Here is a 22,767-nt window from a genome sequence, read left to right as displayed (position 1 = left end):
TCTATGTAATCTCCCTCATGACACAGTGATTAACTTAAATCAGTTCCCGGGAACTGGATTTCTAATAAATAATTCGATTTATCTATATTCCACTTATCAAGTGACATTTACTACTACTGAATTTCCAGTTATTGACCAGCGGAAGAGAAATTTGATCCATGTATCAGACTGCTTACATGCAGTATACAAATCCGTCTTCTAAAAATTATTTTTAATGGGTTTACTTTGAAAAAGAATAAGGCCTAATTTTATGGCTAATCTCAAACAAGTTATTTGGGTTATATTTTCCATATGTTAACTAAAAAAAAAAAAAATTAGAGTATGCGATCATTTCTTAGGTCATGTTAACCAGCACTAACTCCTCAGAAAAATCAATTTAACATTTCCAAAGGGAAGTCAGATATCAAACTAGAGGTCAACTCTGACAAATTCTGCATAGCACATACTATAGATACACAAACATTGGAAGCTTTGGTTCAGAAAGGTGTTGAGAACAGACTTTCAAAGTCTGGTTAGCAAGGTTTTCACTGTCAAACAACTGCTTATTTTGTAATGCAGGAATTAGGATCCAAAATCTTCATGGAGCTACCTCGACAACATGGTTTTTTTCCAGATATCCCCTGCTGTCCTCTGGGCTTGTTTTGTTTTGTTTTGATGGACTGTTTCTCTTGTGCTACATGGCCTTTCCTAATCCCTGTGTATTCAGGGAGAGATCTAATAGTTTTCTCATGCTACAGCTATCTCCAAACGATCTCGGTTAGATGGCTTCGAACAGCTCACTGCTTGCTCTGCAGACTTAAAGCTGCACTGCTTTGAACTGTTTCCCAGAAGATAACTACAGTAAGTGTGAAACTTCTTGGGATGCAATAATTTTTAAATTTATTAAATATGATATCAAATAACTTTTCAGACTAGCAAATGTTGTTGGTATGTTGTTTTTTACCCCCCAAAAGAATGGGTTAGCTAAAGAATCGCAGAATAACTTCATTCAAACCTACATGCCACTTGAACTTCAGATCTTCTTTGCAGCAATGCCCCCATCCTGTTCCGCACGACACACTGATAAAAGCCAGCATCAGACCTCTGCAAAGCTGGGATGATGTACCTGTAAGACAAAATGTAGGATTATAGCGCACTTCTTCCTACCGGCAGATCAATGTTACTTTATGTATTTCTTCTTTCTCCTCTAGTATTTTATACACTGACTCAAATGCTTACTGTATTTTTTTCTTACAAACAGCATTCTCATATAATCTCTCGTCTTTGGCTATAATATTGTCTGTACTATATAGCAGAACAAAAAATACTTGAAATACAGACAGTATCTTTCAGCCTTAAGATCTACATTTCGTAAATACTAATTAGTTCTCGTGAAATGCAGACTTCAAATGTTTTCTTTAGTTTTACCCACCCCCATTCAACAAGGCAAAGAGGCCTGGCATTTTGTCCAGAGGTGGCACAAGCAGACTACAATCTAAATGTAGGCATTAGGAAGACTTGCAAGAAATATCAAAGCTCTCCAATGAAAAAAGATTTTTACTACTATGTGTGACCACTGTAGCTCAGAATAATACTGGAAAAGACATCGTGCACTGTACATTGTGTTTGCTCTGTCCTTCAGTATACTTAAAAAGGCACTTAGTCCACTAATGCTTACCTTCCTCATTCAACTATATCTGATTACTCAACACAAAAATGAGCTGATAGGCACAGTTTTAATGTGAATAAAACACATGAATAATATAGATAATCCTGCATTAAACAAACATTAATCAAAGCGCATATTCCCCAGGTCACCTTCTGGAGATATGGTAGGATTAATGAAAGTCTTTACGAAAAGATAAGGAAAAATAAAACTGCTGAATTTTAATCTTCAAAATTTAATTCCACTAAAATAAAGCATCTCCTCTCAGACTCACACATACTATACACCCACACACACAGAGCTTAATATCTGAACAGGATCAGACAGCATAAAAACAAAGGCGGTAGAAGAAGCCTAGTTTAAGTGATAAATTAGAAGTATAATCACTGCATTATAATTATAATCAAATACACTATACCAAATAGGTCAGACAACCAACAACAGTGAATTAAAACAGAGCACAACACCATGGAGAAATTTTAACAATCTACTGTGATTCCTAGGAGACCCTGGCTTCCCAAGCACACGAGCGTGTTGTCTGTCTGCCCGTGTGCCTAAGCTGACTCCGCGTGACCTCCTTTGGAGCAACTGGCAAATTCTCTCCAGGGATTATGACAATTTGTACAGGGAAGATAAGGAAGACTCAAAACAGGGCTCTGTTGGGGAGTTACAGTAAACCCAACGATCAGCGCACAAATACTTGCTGGCCAGCGAGTATCTAACTCTGAAGTAGCCATGTTGCCTCTTGCCTGAGGAGTATGCCATAGGAAGTAGAGGGAGAAAATAGGTGAATATACCAGGCATAGGATAGAAATCAATAGGACTCAAGGCTTTCCTAGTTTCTCAAAGAATAATTTCCTTCTCTGCCAGGCAGATGGTTGTTGCAAAACATCACTACCAAAAGAAAAAAAAAAAAAGTAAAGATTCTGACAAATAAATATTGACAATTCATTTCTACAGTTCGTTTTACCAAATAGTTTATAGCTTAACAAGCTCTTCTTCCTCCCATAAAGATTTAGTATTGTACTTGGCTAACGTTTATTCTTGTGCTTATCTATTAAAAAGAGCCAAAATTAGAGGCTTCTTTCTTTGGTATTCCTCCGTACTAAGACAGTAATGCAGAGTTAGTTTTTCTGCCACTAGGACAAAACAAAGCAATTGGATCAGAAGTGTCCTACATCAGTTTTCTTTTCTGACTTACTAATGTTTCAGCAGGAAAAATTTTTAATATACTGTCTGAAGAAATGCAAATCTTTTAAAAGCTTACAGTGAAAACCCCATCAATCTTGGAAATTCCGAGACAGCCCAAACCTACTGAGCAGTTGGTTTCTCAATGGACCTACTGGGTAACAATGTGCAGGTAAGGACAGTAAAATTAGAATAATTAAACAACAAAGGTAAAAAAAAAAAGGATAATAGAACGTATGTTTATATTATTTGAGATTAACTTGAAAATTACAAAACTGGGAAAGAGATAAATATTCATGAAATTTCTAATTCTGTGTTTACAATTTTAAACAGTCTTTATGTACCTGATATGTCTGCCTTTTTTTTTAAATATACCTTTCTATTGACCTAACAGTCAAAACACTGCTTTTTGTGCTGTGCTTTTATCATTCTACCTACTTTCTGATATGAGAGATATAAATAGTGTCTTCTAAAGTCAAAACAAGACTTTCTTCCACGGAATAAAAGTATATCCAAGGTCAACACAATTTTTTACAGTGACAAGACATAATTTTGCTTTAATTTTGTCTACGCTCTAACTTTCAAGACAGAAGATCTTCCCATTGTACAGATGCCAGGAGGCTACTTGAGGTTTCTGGGGATCCGGGCAAGTCCTGTAGAAAGACAGACCGGACAGTTTCTCTGTTTCGAACAGTACAGCCAACCAGAAACTGGCTGTTTAGAAAACTTCCATGAAAAGATGTAAAGTGACAAGCATAAAAGAAAGCTGCAAGGGAGGGTTTCCAGAGCATAACGCGCTGCCTCACCAGGAGTGCGATCAGTTACAGCTCCAAGGATGAACTGGTGTCCAACACCTAAGGCAAAATGCTAGGTAATGGTTTCTCAAAGCTTCCCAATGTTCCATTCCTCATTTCAAATTTACACCTTCATTTTAATTTTAAATGCTCTAAGAGTTAAGAGTGAACCTATAGGCTACGGGATTTAATAGCCGTAATTCTGAAGACAGAATTAAAATCACATGTATTTTAATAGATAGTCATATAACATTTTATGTATTCAAACTTTTTTACATGGGACTTGCGCATCAACTGATCTAACTTTTTTTATACAGAATAAAATTAAAACATATCTAATGTTAAAAACACAAATATGATAATCATATACTTCTAAATAGTTTGGGAGGAAAGTATACTGCTCCTTAGACATAACCTTAGTTTCTTAAATTCATATAAATTACTGTCTTCAGGCCACAAAAGCAAATATGGAAGACACACTTGGTCCAGAACTTAATTCAAAAGAAAACAAAGGAAAAAAAAAAAGAGAAAAAAGTCACTGCCTGAACTTTAAAGACTTTTAACTTATAGACACAATGAAAATTGCTACTGCAGTCAGCAATATTGACTTGTTTTCGTTACATGTATCTTGGATCACAAAGAATTTATATGGTTGTTTTATAAATTCTTAATACAAACTAGTGTATGCACAGTCACTATAAAAGCCAGGCTGTGCACATAATCAGCGTCCTTACACAAAGGAAAGCTGCTCATTCAGGGTTGCCCGTGTCAAAAAGCAAAGACTACAATTAGTCCTTTACTCACTTGGTGTGTTATAATAAGCTTTGAATATTTTCAGCCTGGTACAATATAGGCATTACTTTAACTGAGACACACTAAGTAATATCAGTTACCAAAAATCTTTGATTGATGATTCAAATTGCAGCAGAAGTCTCTTACACAGGAAAGATACATGCATTTAAACGGAGTATTTACCCAAGAGAAATGCAGAGCAAACTATTATGGGGTGAAAGTTTAAATTTTGCAAGTGGAATTTTTATGTCTAAGCATATCCCTTCCCTGCTTCCATTCATCCTAATGCACCCATGCCATATAATCGTTTTTGGAAGCTTAAAGCCTTGCATTTCTGTAGAATCAAAATCCTGTTTGGCTTATCTCTGACTGTGGGACAGTAGTAGTAGGGCTGCAACTTCTGAATCAGTATTTTCTATCAATGTTGTTTTATTATTATCAGCCAGGAGCTTCCTGTCTTCTTAATCACCTCTGAAGCAGATGTTTTAATTAGAAACAGAAACAAGAACAATATAAAAAATGCAAAATAAATAAATATAGCTTGTATCATGACCTGAAATGCACTAGACTGAATCAAGTCCAACGATAAGAAACAAGGTACTGTATACAGATACGTACACACACAGCTTAGAAAGGTGTTCCAACACACTGATTCAAATCTATCCTGCAACACACAGTAAAATTACAATTTTGCATTATACAGTTCTGCATTGGGATGTGCACTTCTTCAAGAAATACCATGGCATATTAATCTCAGTTTCACGACAGCACATGTTCTTATTCAGGTTTCTCCTAGTACCACTAAATCTAAGTCTCTCAGTGACTAGCACATCTACAAAGCTTAAGTTCTAACCTTTGCTTTTTGTTCATTCCACACACACGTGTTCTGCCCTCTCACACCATCTCTTTGTCTTACTTTTTCAGCATCTTACGCAGTTAAGAGCTGTTGTCAACTCCTACCATGAAGCTACATTCGTTTCTGCTGCTGTTGATCAAAACAAGTGGCATTTTCACCAAGTGATGCTCAAATCTTCTGTGATTAATTGTGCTATTACAGATTTCTTTATTTTCTAGAAAGTATTCACAAATCTCTTCTGTAAATTGAAGAACACTCCATTATGTGTGTATGGCTCATTTTGAGGTATCAGTGTTTCTCAAGGCTTGAAAACAACAACCATTAATAGATGCAATTACTCAGGACTAAGTGGTCCAAACTATATCAAAAGTCATTAATTTCTAGGAGTTCATATACAACTATATGTTTGGTTGGAAACATAGTTGCTAAATGCCTTATGTGCTAAATGACCCATACAAGCTTTAAAACACTCTTTAAGGATTTTTTTTCCCCATACTGTTTGTAAATGTAAATAATATGCAAAATAGAACTAATGTTACAGATTTAAAAATCTTTGAGAAAAGTAACTATGGGCTACCTTGTGTAACAATATAGAACCTTCTATCATTATCTGCATTTTTATACTCCTCTATACTGTAATTTCTGTCTATAGTGATAGAGTACAACTTTGCTCTACCTCAAGCAATGTAATTACAAAAGTGCAGTATTTCGCTTGGTTTGCTGAAGACATAAATGTTATACAACTGCTCTGTCTGTCACATATCCACCCCTTGTAACTTCTGAATTCACTAGGTAATTCCAATAAAATTTGAAAGCAACAAATAAGTTGCATAAATACTGTATTTCCATAAGGTTACAAAAATTGCCAACTGCGTGGGGAAGACCCAGTTAACACTCCCATTAAAGAAGAGCAGACAAAACTTGGCTGCTTTACACTTTGATATTTGGCCAGCCATCTGCTGCCTATCGGCAAAAAACTAGCTCTGATTAGCAACCAGACATTTTTTCTCTTGCTTGATGAGATGTCTTGGGGAACAGGGACAGTCAGCGAAGGCCTGGGAGCAAAGTGCACAACCACAGAAGAACAGTTTGTTAAACTACAAGATTAATTTTCGCCTTCTCAGAAGTGAAACCAAAAGTTTCACACGCAATTTAAGATAGACCACATTCTTCCAGATCTTATTGAATAGTCCCACTGAGCTTAGCTTTGTTCAAAGACAAAGTAGCATTTCATATGCAACATTTAGCTAAGGAATATGCCCGCTCTTGCTTACAAATACACATAAGGTTACATGTCCAGAAAAAAAGCATTTTTGGTACTTAGCAATTCTATGGTGGGATCCTTGTTTTGGAGTGAGAACTACCATTTCTCGCAAAAGAGATTCTCTCATAGAGATCGTACTTGTTTACAGAATACTGTCTTCTTTCATGGTAAAAAACATTCTCAATGTATCAGTACCTACGAAACTGCTTGGAGGTACTGGGGATTTTGATGGGAAGGTGTTTGTTTGGGGTTTTTTGTACAATTACACTTAAAGAAGACTACTACATAGCTTTTATTTACTTATATTCACTGGAGTAGGCGGTTATTTCACTGTCATTGTGTAACCACTTAAATTCCAAGGGCCAGCTGCCTTCGGCAAGGCACGTAAGTACGAGTCGATTTCCTTCCAGGTGTATCTGGGGCAAGCCTGGTTCAGTCTTGAAGTACGGTGCAACATCATCTGAAATCGAGAGAGAAAAGGGTTTTGTAAGTTATTTGAACAAGTATAGTATATGCCACCGATATTCAGCAGATTCCTTCTCCAATGGCCAACGTAAAACAATAGACAACACGATTCAGTAAAGGCTTATGCTGTTCTGTTCATAACTGAGCTTTGTCTTTAGAGACAGAATTCCCAAGATCTTGATAACCTTAGTCCTTGGCATTGATTTAGAAGAGAAGTGCCCAGACAAGCTTTTGTCCACGTTTACTATTTACACATACACAATCTCAGCATTGTCTACTGCAGCAGGCAGGGAACAGCCTTACTGGCTTTTTTTCCCCCCCCTCCCTCTCCTCCGTGAGGATTAAATCCACTCAAAGCTTTTTTTTTATTTATTTATTGAATAGAAACTAGAAGAGTAATCTTGGATAGAAATGATTATAACAGCAGGAGAAGTCTCAGGGTAAATGAAGAATTTTGATAGAAAAAAGAGTTTCGAAAAAAACACCTCAGAAAATTGCAAGAATAATGTGTTTTTCAATGTTACTGCCAACCAAAATGTGTTAAATTATATTACGTGAAGCCACTAACAGATTTTGAATTAGGATACTTCAATAATGTCCAACGGTCACATGCAGTCTCAAACTTTTGTTCTTCCGTGGATCACAAATGCTCAAAATACTCTGAGCAGCAAAATTCTCAACTGGTAAATTGCCAAAGCTCCACTCCAACGCAGATTTATTACAAGTCTACACCTGCTGGAGACCCACCCCTTTGTCACCTCCAGAAGATGAAAGTCTTCACACTTCACGTGCTGCATTTCTGCTTGTAACCATGTAGGAACTACAGACTAAATCTTAGAAGTTCACAAATATCTTCAATAATCAAAATTAACATCTTTCTGTATATATACAAAATACAGATGTTACATTCAGAGTCAGAGCTTTAATACAAAATATGGAATAATATTTAGCAGGTAGACGTTACTGCACTCTACTTTTTTGGAGTGCAGTGTGTGTATTTTATATATAAAATAAAGAAAACAACCAACCACCAATGTCGTCCCAGTGCAACTAACCGTTCAGTCAAATTGCTAATCTTTCTTTTAATATCATCTTTTCTTACTTTAGATTAAGCTCAGGTATTTTTATACTCATTATTTAAAGCATTTAAGCTATCTTTTACAGTTTACGGGGAAGTGACCTCATATACTATTCCAGGCTGTCTGAAATTTGTGAATCCACAGGTCGTATACTATAATCCTTAACATTTGATAGCCCTGAGATAGCAACCACACGCGTCAGGAAAGAAGGACCTCAAGGCAAGGGGGGGTCCGTGGCTTTCTAGGTGCCCTGGTGCCCACTGAAGATCAGGATGGCAGGGGGCACGCAGCTCGGCCTGGTGATGTCAGCTTCCCTAAGCCCTTATCTTTCGCTTTGCCTCTTACTGGGGAATGTTTATTACTCAGCAGACCACGTGGCAACACAGACTCATTACCAGCCTAAGCGTACGGTCCCAGGGTAGCAGCTGCACTTCCACCCAGCGTGCTCAAGGAGCCCTGGATTGACTGCTGCCAAACTATTTGCTACAATTGGCTATCAAGTTGAACATCAGCTGCATGCACATTTGATGATTTGTATTGACAAACTGTCTCGTTAGTTCTTAGGATTTAACTTCTGAAAGATACAGCTATTTCTGCAGGAAAAAAGCACATCATCTTCAAGCAACAGAATCATAGAATCATTTGGGTTGGAGGAGACCTTCAAGATCGAGTCCAACCATTAACCTAACACTGCCAATTCCACCACTAAACCATGTCCCTAAGCTCTGCATGTACACGTCTTAAATATCTCCAGGGATGGTGTCTCAACTACCTCCCTGGGCAGCCTGTTCCAATGTCTTACAACTCTTTCAGTAAATAAATTTTTTTTAATATCCAATCTAAACGTCCCCTGATGCAACTTGAGGCCATTGCCTCTCATCCTATCGCTAGTTACTGGGGAGAAGAGATGGACACCCAGCTCACTACAACCTCCTTTCAGGTAGTTGTAGAGAGCGAGAAGGTCTCCCCCCAGCCTTCTCTTCTCCAGACTGAAGAACTCCAGGTCATTCAGCCGCTCCTCAGAGGACTTCTGCTCTGCACCCTTCACCAGCTTCATTATTCTTCTTCTTTGGACACACTTCAGCACCTCAATGTCTGTCTTACCATGAGGGGCCCAAAGCTGCACACAGTATTCGAGATGTAGCCTCACCAGTGCCGAGCACAGGGGCACGATCCCATCCCTGCTCCTGCTGGCCACACTATTGCTGATAGAAGCGAGGATGCCATTGGCCTTCTTGGCCACCTGGGCACACTGCTGGCTGATATTCCTGCCAGCTATCAACCAACACCCCGAGGTCCTTTTCCACTGGGAATACTTACGAACTATCACACAAAATCTGACCTAACAAACTGAATTAAAAAAAATGTATTTTGAAGTAAGGCCCTTCTTTCAATTTGTAGGATTTTAAACAATGTGGTTTTCAAACAAATTGATTAATGGCTAGTACACATCAGTAATATTTTCTTAAAACTGGATATACAGAAAGCTACGACAATTCAACTTATGAGATAACAGGAATAGTTCCGAACTGACAGATAGTCCCAGGGAAACCAAAGATGCTTTGTGCACTTCAGTCTATTACACAGAGATAATATTCTTCAAAGATTCTTTTTTGTTGTTTTAATAACTGCAAATATTGTGAAGAAGTCTTATCTCAATTCCCATTTTCTCCTAAATAGTAGAATCAACAAATATTTCAAAACTTTATAAAGAAAATTTAAGTCAAAGTTAGATGATGTTCGTGTGAAATACAGTTCTTTTACCCAGAGCAAAAACCGATTTTTCATAAAGATCTTTCTAAACAAGCAAGGAAATATTAAATCCTTTCAGAGGCTTCTCGTGTATTTTGGGGAGTCTCCCAAAGGAGTTATGAGACATTCTACCCTTGCAAGATTTAATGGTGTCAGGCTTCCTCTGGAGACGAAAAGGCAGCAGCAGAGTTGTGCTGGTACTTAGGGGAAGGGGTTCTAACTGCCATCCCTGTGGGTCCTACAGCACGGAGTCCAACTGGTAAACTGAAACGATTAGTGCACAATCCCCTGTAAACCACGATATTTACCTGCTAGTACACAGAGGCTCACAAAATGAGCTTGTTGAACTACTCCTTCCTGAAGAAAGTTGAGCCATTCAGGGGGATTACAATGAAACAGGGATCTGCACTATACACCTCTACTCAAGTAATTTCTTGATGCTGTTTTTCAGTGATTTAAAAGCTCAAGCAGTGTAACCTCCTCCATTATTTCACTCAGAATTATCCACTTACTCCTTCTAACTTCAGTCTTTTCAAGAACAAATGATTTATTTGACAAAGACTGCTACCCACAAGTCTGTCATTCAGCCCTACATTTCCTACTCAAATATTCCAAACCCAGTGATGCTGCAATCCACTCAGAGCTATCTCCCATTTAAAATATCCCAATCACGCTGCTATTCCATGGAAACGATTCTCAAAATTCAATCGAATTCTGGTAGAAGCTAAAATTTAACAGACCTATGGGAATATTTTTATAAAGAATACAGCACGCTTTCTAAATTGCCCCAGCTCTCTGGAAGATTTACTTAAACCCTTGAAATAATTTTATCTTTTATTCCTGACTTTCTCATCAATCACATCCCACCAGTTTATCAAATTCAATTATGCAATCAGAGCTCACTAAATATTCACTGAAAGCAAAAATGAAAATAAAATACTGAGCGAAAATTCCATGAAGAGAGGTAGCAGTAAAGCTTTGATGACTCTGGCATTTCCACAGGACAATGCTGCTCACCCCTCAGACACGATCAGCATGGCGCTACACTCTAAGCTTTACATCTTTAAGCTGTAATGGAAAGCAGAATTTTATACTGGACCTACAAGGACAAGCTTGGTTGTTATAGAGCATCCCAGAGAAACAGGAAAATCAACAGGAAAAATGAAAGCTATCTCAAAAAGAAAACTGTAGGAAAGGAGTGACTGGCTAAGGGACAGAAGATACAAGCGGCTCTTTTAATAGGTATAAGATACTTGTACTTACTAATTAAATACAGGGAGTGCTCACCATAAGGCTAACCTTGGCCAATGAAGAGTTTAGAAGCCATGAAAGCATCTCAGGTTTTATTCTCTTGAAGGATGGAGAAAAAGCTACTAAAAAGAAACAGGAATAACAAAGTACTGGAATTAATATTCTTAGCTAAAATAGCTTTCTGTCTAAAAAAACCAAAAAGGCAAGCATTCATGCTATACACTGTTGCTTTTTTCTAAACACTAAATATGTTAATACCTCCAGCCTCTCTGGCTCTTCAGCTACACTGATTTAAAAATAAAAATAATAGTAATTAAAAAATTGTATGAGCTGCAAGGAGGAGTGAAAGAATAAGGTGCCAATCTGTTGGCACATATATACGGCTTCTGCAAATTTTCATTAAGTCTGCTTACCCAACTCGCTAACACCCTGACTAGCATCCTTAAAAGGATATGATTTATTTTATGTAAAACTCCAGAAAAAAAACCAGGATTGAATATGCCAAAATTATCCGGAAATTTTCTCCAAAACATGTCCGCCTTGTTTTTGTGCATTGTTGATCTGCAAGAGTTCCAATCCAATCTACTGCCAGGTTAGCCTGTCTATTGTTTTTCTTTCGTACATGCAAAGCTTAGACGGACTTCATCTGAAAATACAGTTTCAGGACCCAATTCAAGAATGCCCATACACTTTTGTTCAGATTAATGCTGACGCTTAAATACAAAAATGGGGCTGTATGCAATTGTTATCTCCTTTGGCCTTCCCTCCAGCCCTAGCAGACGAGATGCATCACAGAAAAGCTGAGAGCTTGCTCACTCTCCCTTTTCCCCGAAAATCGCGTTCAGGCACAAACTTCCAAATACAACCTGTAAGAGGGGAAGGCAGTCTGATGGCACAGCTTTGTACTGAAGGGAATGAAAACAAGAGTTGCTACTCATTAGTTAACCAAAGGAACCTAATTCTCATAAGGACAGCATCAGTGAATATGACAAACTGAGGAGAGTACCATCTCGGGGACCTCAAACATACCCTCTAATAAACACATTAACAAAGACTGGCTAATGCTTCTCAGCCCTCTAACAGCTTACGTTTCTAAAACAGATAAACCAAAGTCAGATTCAATAGACCTCTCAATTACCACAGGGTGCTACAAGATCTTGAAAGCAGTCCTGCAGTCCTGTCCCTCAGGAATTTATGTGTTTTAATTAAAGATGTAATTTGATCTCGAACACCTCGATGCTACTGAGAAAAGGAAAGTTACCATACTCCAGAGAAGTATCACATCACCTTCATCAGCAAAAAAAAACTGCAATGACCCTGTTAAAATCTCAGCATTTTTTTTCCGAAAATGTTGGATATAAACAGTTACAGGTCAAATCACTTGTTCACATCTTGAGAAAATCAGTCCCTGTGGTGCTGAACACACTCAGGAAGAATAATGTAGTGAGTGCACAGTACAGGTTACGCGATTCCCCACTGCCATTGCTATTTGTCTTTGTTACATATCTCAACTTTTAAGTCATTTTTAGGTGAGCAAATATTGAATATTAAAAGTAGATTAACATGTTAATAAATTGGCAAGTCAGAGCAAATACAGCTCAATCACTAACAAATATCATTTCAGCAGCTGTCTCTCCATCGCTCAGTTCACTCAAAAGATACGATAGTGAAAATAAATTTTTGACTGAGATACATTTTTCAATAAACCCAAACAAAAATACAATTAGTTTATTAAAAAAAACCACTTACATGGATTTTAGCTTATTAGTCCGTAGTCAAAGCATAATGCGTATCACCCTTTTTTCAGATACATGTCTAAAGCGACAATGAACTGACACAGAAAAATAAAGAACAGAATACATCTGAGGAATTTTCCAGGAAAATGAGACTAGATAAATAAATTACACACAGACGCTGAACTATCAGGCCAGGAGAAGAGCAACAATATCAAAATGCTTTTGCTCTCATTGTTTGCAAGGAAAAGGATGTGAGCCATCTTCAGGTACGTTAATGATAACTGCCCTAAAAAGAGTATTTTTCAAAAATCCATCTAGGGAATTGAATGTATAATACAAAAGTATAGTTAAATTAAAAAGGAAGCTAGAGTCAGGAAACCCAAACTAAAGACAGGAGGAATCTTTTCAGTAGTCCAAAGCAAGCAGGTACAACGATGGACAGCAGAATGCCATCCAGAAGGGATTAAAATCCACCTGCGACACTCAGAAGCTGATGCTTCAGAGTGCATCCAGTCGAGCATAAGTTGCTCTGGACTGACTGACAGCTGATAACTGCAGCCTTCTGGGAAATCAGGACCATTTCCTTCTTACTTCCAGCTTGCGTATGGAAAACATTTTTCTCTTTTTCTTTTCAAAAGGACCTTTTAATCGTTTTATCTTAGTTCCTGACACTCATGCATACATGTGCTACCTCTGGATGCAAGTCGTATTCTCTTGTGGAAATGAACTTCAATAGCTTACATGGCATAAGAATTTGGAATTATGACACAGTAAATCTTGGGAAATGTACCAAGAAGTCAGACTGAACTCAGATATATCTGAATCCATCTTCTTTTGAATTCAAACCATCTAAAATGCATTGGTGAGATGCTGTGAAAGTTAGTATATGATCTATTCAGAAACCGTCAACAACGTCAAACATACATTAGAGCATTCAGTCACTTTAACGGTATTGATTTGCAGGAAGGCTATTCTACCCAAAATATTGGATATTTGAGATTCAAATTTTCTTGGTTGGAAGTGTGACATAAATCACCAAGCACAACAATTAAATTTAAATTGCATTTTACTACTTCAGTCTAAGCCTGGATTTGAAAGGACTGGTGCATCACAGTGAATATTTCATTAAAATATCAGGTTATTTTTCAAATATACTGCTGTAGTTAAGAAATTTCACACAATGGTATAGAGCATTCCCTTAAAGTGGATTTCCTGAACTTTTATCAAAGACGGTATCTGATTTTATATTGGAATAATACTGGAGCAAATGTATGTAAATCAGCCTTTCTTACTCAATTTCATAAGTCAAGTAAATGAGCCCACACTACCCACTTTCGTCCTCCTATAGATAAGAAAGATAACCTGCTTGTTGGATACCTCTACTATAATCTCTAAATGCAAATACAGCATCAGCTGAGATTGATGGATAGTGCTTTTAAAGGTTTAATTGGGGATGGAATTAAATTGTTTTTAGGACTCAGCAAATTCTCTGAGGAAACCTACATATTTCTAGAATAAGTGACATTTATTTCTTTTAAATGCACGGTCACTGGGAGACATGATTTCAATAGGTAACTTTTTTCACCTTGAATAGGTCAAATAACTAATTGGCAAGTTAGTTATTGGGTAATTGCCAATCATATATTTGATTTGGATGGAAGAAATATTGAACTTAAGATTGCATACCTGTTGCACGCTCTCCCAAGAGGAAAACTAAACATTTTGAAATGCATAGTTATGATTAGCTTTCAACAATTCAATAGAATAGGACTCTCAAGTGGCAAGAATGAGTGTTTCACACTGATAGTTAAGTAGATTTAATTAAAAATTCTTTTTTTTTTTTAAGTGAAACATCAGTTCTGTTTCAGAACCACCTAAATGCCACTGCAGATTCCATTTTGCCTCTAAAGCTCCTAATTTCTTGATTCAAACAGAACAAATGTTTTTCCCGAAGCTTGACTAACACATAGCATTGTTTAAAAGAACAAACATCACAATTGATCCCATTGCAAACTTCTACAATTCTAAGCTACACACCACAAAATGACTTGCTATGGGAAAACCCATTTTAATATTTCCAACCTTTCTACCTGGTTTTAAGGCCCTAACAGTTTGTGTTGTCTCTTGTACCCTTCTTCCATTTTTCTCTACAAACAGCTTTAGATGAACCACAAAAATATATCTGCAAGTTATGCTGAGGCAAGACAACAGAAAAAAAAGCTAGAGCAGATTTTTAATAATTAAGAAGAAATACTACTATCACCAGTTGCTTAGAAGTCCTTAAGTATAACCTACTCTCTGCATTCATAAAATCTACTCCCTAATACTCTGTCTTCTATTTAAAGACTATCCTTTCAATCACTGCAGGATCATTTCTTGAAGCAGAACTTCCTTTTGACAAAAGATTCCTTGAGTTTTATTAGAAGCGCTCTAAACAGAACTGGAAGGAGGAGGGCCCACAGAAGCACAAAACAGTTTTTACAAGACATGGATTCTGACAGAAAAAAAGACAGTGATCGGTAACATCGCTCTATTTCAAATTCAACAGAAAACTCTCCTGGTTATCCTCAAATACACCGAGATAGATTTTCCCACATGCAATTGTATCATTCTTTTCTTAAAATTGATTTCTTTAGCAGACCAGTCAAGGAGGAAAAAAAAAAAAAGAAAGAAAGAATGAGCTGATATCATTTTAACTGAGCCTCAAGCAGCTCCTGATGTATTAACCTAATGTCCCACTAAGGGTTCCTCTTCCCGTTTAATTTCTGCACCTCATGTTTTAGTTTCACTTTCTCACCTCCTGTAATACTTCAGTTGAGTCAGGGCAAAAAAAAAATTGGTTAGTGGCACATCAGAAGGCAACCACATTTCATAGTTTCATGAGTGCATGGAATAACTGCTCTAAGATTAAAAATCAAGAAGCTACAGATAACATTCTTAAGTTACGTTCAGTGTAGTTCCTCCTCAAAAAAGGCTGCAGAATTATTTTTGGAAATACTCATGAGGATATCTTAAAGTTACAGATACACTACAAGAAAAAGGCACAACAGCTTACAGAGCAGGCAAATAAAAGAAAACTCACTAACTATCAAAATGAAAACAAAGCCTCCAAAGAAACCTACAACTTCTGTGGGCTGAATCTGGTATTAAAGCACAACCTCCATGCTTTTTATACTCCCTTCATATCTAGTGACGTTTACGGCGTCTTGCGGAGCTCTCAAGGCAGGAAGGCGTCACTGTTGAAATCTCTGCGCACAGCGGGTGGAAGGCAAAACTACCCTACAGACAAGAGAATCCCAATATAGCAGGATTGCCTTCACTGCAAAGGAAGCTACCGTTGCTACTACCTAACCTACCATCTTCCAACAACTGTAGGGCCAGTCCGACCACACTGATGCCTATTCATTGAGATACACACCCACTAACTGTTCCAGCTGACACTGGGATGGAGGCAGGACAAAACCCTACAGAACATTTAACAGAACAGAAAAGACAAACATAAATGTACTTTCCCCAAGTCCGTCCTTGGTGCAAGAGGCATTCTCAGCTGGTTATTTTGTAGAAGATCAACTAAATCAGAAAGTTAAACAGCTGATGAGATTCTGGAAGTACCAAAACAGAAACATGCATGCAGCAGGAGGAAGCAACAGCACAGCAAAGGCACCGGCAGACTTGAGAGCCATCTAAGGCCACCTATTTATTATTTCAAGGAAAGAATTATTTCTAAATAGCAAAGCAGCTATGAATATCCACAAAAATATACAAACACAGATCGCTTTTGATGAAGGGGACCCAAGGGGAAATGATTAATGCAGAAACCTTTGTTAAAAACAATGCCCACTTCTTACTGCTATTGTTATTTTGTTTACATGTAACTTGTAATTTTCTTCTTTTGCCCTTTAAACTTGAAAAATGTAAATAGATTTATAAATTGGATAAGGCCTGCCTCAAAAAGTCAATTCAAGGGATCTCAGTGGTGCTACTGAATTCAAGGGTGGTAAACACACGATCATATGCTATATTGAACAGAGACAGGATTGTTCAAATCCTTATGTGGTGCTGAATTATGACAAAAATGCAGTCAAAGCACAGTGCAAAGTTCACAGAACTCAGCTGAAACATCCCCATCATCTTAAGCAAACTCTGGAACAGGCACCTGGTTCGTGCTTGAGTCAGTACCAGAAGCACAAAGCGACCCTTGCAGAGCTCTCAAAGCATCTCGCTGCGTAATTTGTGTAGACAACTGGCTAAGGCACCGTACACGCAAACAGGGAGATGCACCTTTGCACAGCTGCATGCAGAAGAGCAGGCACTAATTAAGGGCCAGATCAAAGGCTCTTTGAAAACCTGACATAAATTAGCTACCTTAATTTTCCCTAATATTGTCACTTCTTTCTGCATCTTTTACACTAAACCCTTTCAGAGCTATCCAAGTGGAATTCTTTCACCACCTCTGGGATAACACACGTACCTAGAGACTATAGAATTATTTTCAACAATACTGATGAAACACATGATTTTTCTTGCCAGAATTAGAAGAAACATATCACTGTTCTTGAAAACGTAACTCAGCTTAACATATCTGAAGGCAAAAAAAGGAGTTAGTTTATTAATCCGGATATTTTTATTTAATTTTTTTTAGGTTATAAATAAGCAGCAAGTTAATACTGTTTTCAACTTGTGACAGTTCTAATGTTAATTACATGTACCGGATTTTATAAATCAATATTTCTTACATAAAATGTTATTTAACTTGCCAAGTGTAGCAATAGATCAATGCATTTACTGTTCTTGCTAACATTGATGGATGACACACATCAAAAGGATATGTAAAGGAAAAATAAAAGATTTATTTGGAAGTCAGATAGAGTCAAACCCCAGTGAGGCAGAGGGGGAATACAGTGTTTTGAACGCAATTTCATAAATTTATTAAGGTTTGAGAGGTTGTCTTCTTGTTATTTTTTTGGGGGGATTGGGTTTTTTTGTTTGCTTGAGTTTTTTGGGTTTGGGGTTTTTTTTTTCGCTTAATGCCAAGACCTGAAGCTAACATAAGCAGACTGCTCTGCATACAGAGCTACGACATTAACTCTGGGTATCCTATAGGATGTAGGAGCAATGAATTGCACATCCCCAACTTTAAGTGTATTTTTACTAAGCTATCCTATTCTTGGTTTCAGCACACCATACCTCTATCTACACATGCTACTAAGTGATCAAAAAAAATAAAGCATAGGTGAAAATTACTACTCGCAAACATGCTACAGTTAATGTGCTTAAAGTTTTAAAGGATGTACAAGTAAAATTTTCATCATAAATCAACTTCAAGGATTGCATTCACTGTACTATGAAATGTAATACAAGAAACCACTCTGTTAATCATTCTAAGAGCTTGTACTAATGCACTCAAACATCTTAAAGGGATATACAGCTCACAATGTTAATACTCATTACTCATTTGTGCCATTTGTAAAGAAGACCTGAAGTATGTTAAAATTAGGAAATTCTAAAGAACTAAAAGCTATTACTCTGTATGTAACAAAAGCACATCAATAAAATATTGGTTAAAACCCATCATCAGAAGCATGTGTATATACAGAATGTATAATTATGTACTGAAATAGCATGGAAAATTGTTTTCCTTCTAGTATGGATAGATTTCTGAGGACAGAAGAATTAATTACCTAATCTATTATGTTCTAATCACAGAACAGACAAAAGGAGTTATTTTCCATAATGAATTCTCATCAGGAGGAGCTTTTTAAAGTTACAAAAGGTTAAGGAATATAAACTGGAAGAAGCATTATCCTTTGGAAGTCATTCATATTATCATTATATTTTAGTGCAATCTGTCGGACTAGAAAATAAAAAGACACTTCTGTGTTGCATCACCACAGTACTGAATCAAGCACAAGTAAGCGATACTTCATTAGCTCTATTACTCTGGACAATAGTCGTGAGAAGCAACAAGTAATGACTATCATCTACTAGTCATCTTGGCACGTTTATGAAATAATTAACAAAAAGGAATACTGAAAAAAAGTGGCAAATAATTCAAAGAAAAAAGACCATTTATGAACTTTGCCTCACACTTGGTTGAAAAAAGATGAAATTCTATTTAACCAAAATATTTAAAGCAAAAAAAAAAAAAAAGAAACTACTTAGTCTTCTAGCTAAGGCATGAAGTAGGGCAACATAATACTGTTATTGAGACTGCCAATTAATGCAAGAAAAGTCAGGAGATTGTCAGAGTTTGAGTATTTTGTCTCAAACAATCAGACAAAAGAGTTACCCTCACAAAAATCATTCTTCTAAACTGTTAGTAGGAGTATGGGTATAACAGAGCAAGTGGATCAACTGCTTTAGGTAAAGCTTGGTTTTGTAAGTCTTGTACAATTTTGTGCAAGCCTTCAGTCACCTTAAAGAGATGAGAAAATACTATTCGAGTGAGATGGGAGAATTCTGCACACATGCCCTTTCTGCCCAACTTCAGACTGAGTCAGAAGACAGGGAACGTCCATGAGCGACTGGCTGAGAGATGCAACATGGAACACTTCCTTGCAGAAATACAACATAAACCTCAGTCCCATCTCACTGGTGCACAATATACAAGTTGTCGAAGAAGAAAACAACCACCACACTCCTACATGTTACACTTCTTATACCTTATCATAATCCTACTCTCATGCAATGCAGCTCCGAAGCACTTGATCATTTCTGCTGGAGCCCAATCAAATAAATACAGATTGTCTTGCTAAATCCTGCTTAGCAGCATTAAACAAATGCAAAGCAAACCTCTACTCTTCACTTTGAACCTAGAGAACCTGGCAATAATGAAGATGTATATTCAAAAGGGTTATGGAACAAGCCTCAACCTCGACTCACGAGAACTCCTGTATCCTGTAAGGGGTAAGCCCTGGGCGGGTTTACAACTTGTATAAAATTGCTCACTGGGGGAAACACTCTGCCGAGTTAATTCTCCGCAGGATTTCACAAGTCCCTCCAGTCATCTGTTCCTGCTGTATACATTCACATACATCACCAAGCTGACAATTTAGAAACTGAAGCAGATGGATGTATAACCCAAAACAATGTTGTTTGTTAAATCTAAAAGCTATTAATCAAAATAATTTCCTTTATTAAACTCCGTGGGAGAAAGGGTCAAACATAGTTGACGTATTGCACATATTTACTGGGAGTGCATCACAGGCCAATACAGACTGAGGTTATTTTCACTCGGCTCCACCAGAGAAAAACACTGATAGCAGAAATGTTCTTCCTAAAAAAAAGCAGATTCTTGCAGGACAAAGCAAGCAGGAAAGGGCATCTAAATGCGTTCCTTGAGTAGATAAGGCATGTTATTCATTTTTCCCCCAGAGGAAATAATTACATTCTCTGAAAGGACTGGCAACTTCAAGTTATTTTTAAACAAAGAACAGTTCTTTGTCTAACACGAGCGCTAACTTGTTTCAGGAAATAAATGGGTGAGACTAGATCAACAAAGTTAGCTTCACCTTTCACCAGACACTTAATGCCAACCCAGCTAGAAAACAGCCTGAGCTATTTGAGGTTTGAGTCACAAATCCCACTTGCTGCTCTCCCTCTTCTGACATCGCAATTCCTCACATATTTAGGCATCAGACTAAAAAATATCAACGTATACTTTCTGTTTTTCTGACCTAAAACTTCACAATGAAATAATTTATCGAAGCACGTACGAAAATGTTCCAATTTTAACAAAAGAAAAAAACTTATAGAAGTTGCAGAAATAGTGTCTTTTTGAAATACTTGGGAAATGGTTTCTTAAATATCAAAAGGCGATTTATAACAGAAAGGAAAGCCTGCAGCTATTTGCTTAACAGACAAAAGCACAGATTTTTATAGATTAACTATTTTGGAGGAGGTCACTGAACCAGAATACAGTTGCAATCCTATAGTGATACTCTGATACATTATTGCGAACAACCCCCATTTTGCAAGTTCTAATTGCCAGGCAGAACACATATTCTGGCACAGCAGAAACTCAAGTGATCCCAGCAGGTGAAGTTTGCGGGCAGCCTCCTGGGCGCTTCCTTGCTTTTACTTCCCGTCATGGTGTGAGTAAGAGAAAAAGAACGGAAAAGTGCATGTAATGTACCTGTTCTTGTTCTTACAGGAATGAGCATCAGAACTGCAAAAAAATAAGAGAACAGTTTGGGCCAAATATCATTTAATTTTCTGTGGTATATTCCAAATACCCTACAGTTCTGATTTTTAAGGGGTTATCACATAACTACTCCTATTCACACATTTTTCACAATCAGAGCTTTCATTGATGTAGTTTATGAAAATGTCTTCTATCAGCACAGCTTTTAAAAGGCTTGTTCAGGGAGGAGACCTTCTGAAATACACGCTCAACCAGACGCCCAGTCTGACTTAAAAGTAAATAGACTGAAATGCTAGCACATTATTACTGGCTCATTAAGCAGCAAATTAGTTATTTTTCTCTTTGTTTAGCAATACTCAACAGGTACTTATTTTGACACCATTTTAATGTGAAAACACATTAAAATAACACGTTCCATGGTTACACAAAACACTTATTGAACAAAGGCCAATCCAGCAGCCTCACAACAAAAATGATATTTTCTAAATTAAAGTAACATACACTAGATTATGTAAGACACTTCTCTACACATGCTTCTTGCTGACCAATTCTATCTGACAAAAGTCGGTTATTTCTATCCTTCTACTTGGCAACGTACCTCAACAACTTATAATAAAGTTAACTAAATGCAATTAATAAAAATGGTATACATGACAAAAAAGCATGACCAGAGTTGACCTTCTCTGCATATGCAAACAAACCATGAAATCATGTATGCAAACTTCAATAACAACCTCTGTTATTTCTCATCACTAAGTTCTACTAATAAACAGTCAGCTTAAATTAGCATTAACATAATATTTGTTTCATTTAGACTTTTGGCCTCTAGTTTATATCAGCTTAGAAGTAAACAGAAGTGCAATAATGGCAAATAAAACAATGAAGCAGTAAAAATAACATGATAGATTAAAACATACTGTTCTAGTTGGGAGTCAGTAGGGCAAGTGTTTTATAAAAATTATGTTTTCTTTTGACAAAATCAGTACAATACTTGCTGGTAGAAGCAATAAAAAAAACCCTCCCATAAAACACTTCCAACTTCGCTTTCCATTTTAATGGCTGCAGGCAAAATTCAGAATACATTTGTCAAGTTGATATTATCAACACAACAGGGGTATGCCTGACTTGTTCTACATTTGTTCTGAAAGTTCACTTTTAGAGGCCATCCGCCAAGAAAAGAGAACACAGGAAACCAAAATCATTCATACCAGGCAGACACAGAAATATACCTTCAAATGTTTAAGAGAAGTTTCAGTAAATATTATCACACATTACTCTGCAAGGCATCAATCACATTCAGTTTAACATTAAAGACCAACCATTCTGAAAATTAAAGGTGATTCGCACTCTCTCTTTGCTCTGTTTAATGAGACATCCTAGTCTGATCTGTGACAACTAGTGCCAACATCTTTAACTTTTTTCCTGACATCTGAAATTGATTTCAAAGACAGATACTTGAGACGGCAAGACTACTACAGAAAAGGACATAAGAAGAGTCTTGTAAAAGAGAAAAATCAAATGCATAGTCTTAGCTTCCCCCCTCATCCTTAAAAATCGCCTGTATCATTAAGCAACTGAAAGAAAATCCCTTTTAAAATTCCTAAGTTCACCTGACCCTTCTTCTTGTGCCTTTGAAATGAATACCAGACGGCTATATTAAAAACAATTCTTTGCTGTTAACACTGTTTATTTTCTCTTTTTGTTCTCTTTGATAACAGGTTTTTTCATTTACCTAGTGAAAGCCTGTTCGTTCATGAAAATACATGTCCTAATGCATGTATTTCTTTCTATTTTAATTTCTT

The 22,767-nt window shown here is 37.0% G+C and overlaps 1 protein-coding gene across 2 annotated transcripts in view; it reads right to left on the bottom strand.

The window, feature by feature from the left end:
- The window catches only part of SDK1 (sidekick cell adhesion molecule 1), a 429,398-nt gene that overhangs the window by 299,548 nt on the left and 107,083 nt on the right, over window positions 1-22,767 (bottom strand). For both annotated transcript variants that reach the window (XM_075436492.1, XM_075436493.1), the window contains exons 2-3: window positions 6,840-6,999; window positions 999-1,105 (exon numbers count right to left, since the gene is read on the bottom strand). In XM_075436492.1, coding sequence (XP_075292607.1) covers window positions 999-1,105; window positions 6,840-6,999 — 267 coding nt within the window. The remainder of the gene's footprint in view (window positions 1-998; window positions 1,106-6,839; window positions 7,000-22,767) is intronic.

This window comes from Opisthocomus hoazin, chromosome 15 (genome assembly GCF_030867145.1).
Source record: "Opisthocomus hoazin isolate bOpiHoa1 chromosome 15, bOpiHoa1.hap1, whole genome shotgun sequence".
In the NCBI taxonomy this organism is placed as follows: domain Eukaryota; kingdom Metazoa; phylum Chordata; class Aves; order Opisthocomiformes; family Opisthocomidae; genus Opisthocomus; species Opisthocomus hoazin.
The sequence above is the reverse complement of the archived record's forward strand: the minus strand, read 5'-3'. Positions and strand labels throughout refer to the sequence as shown.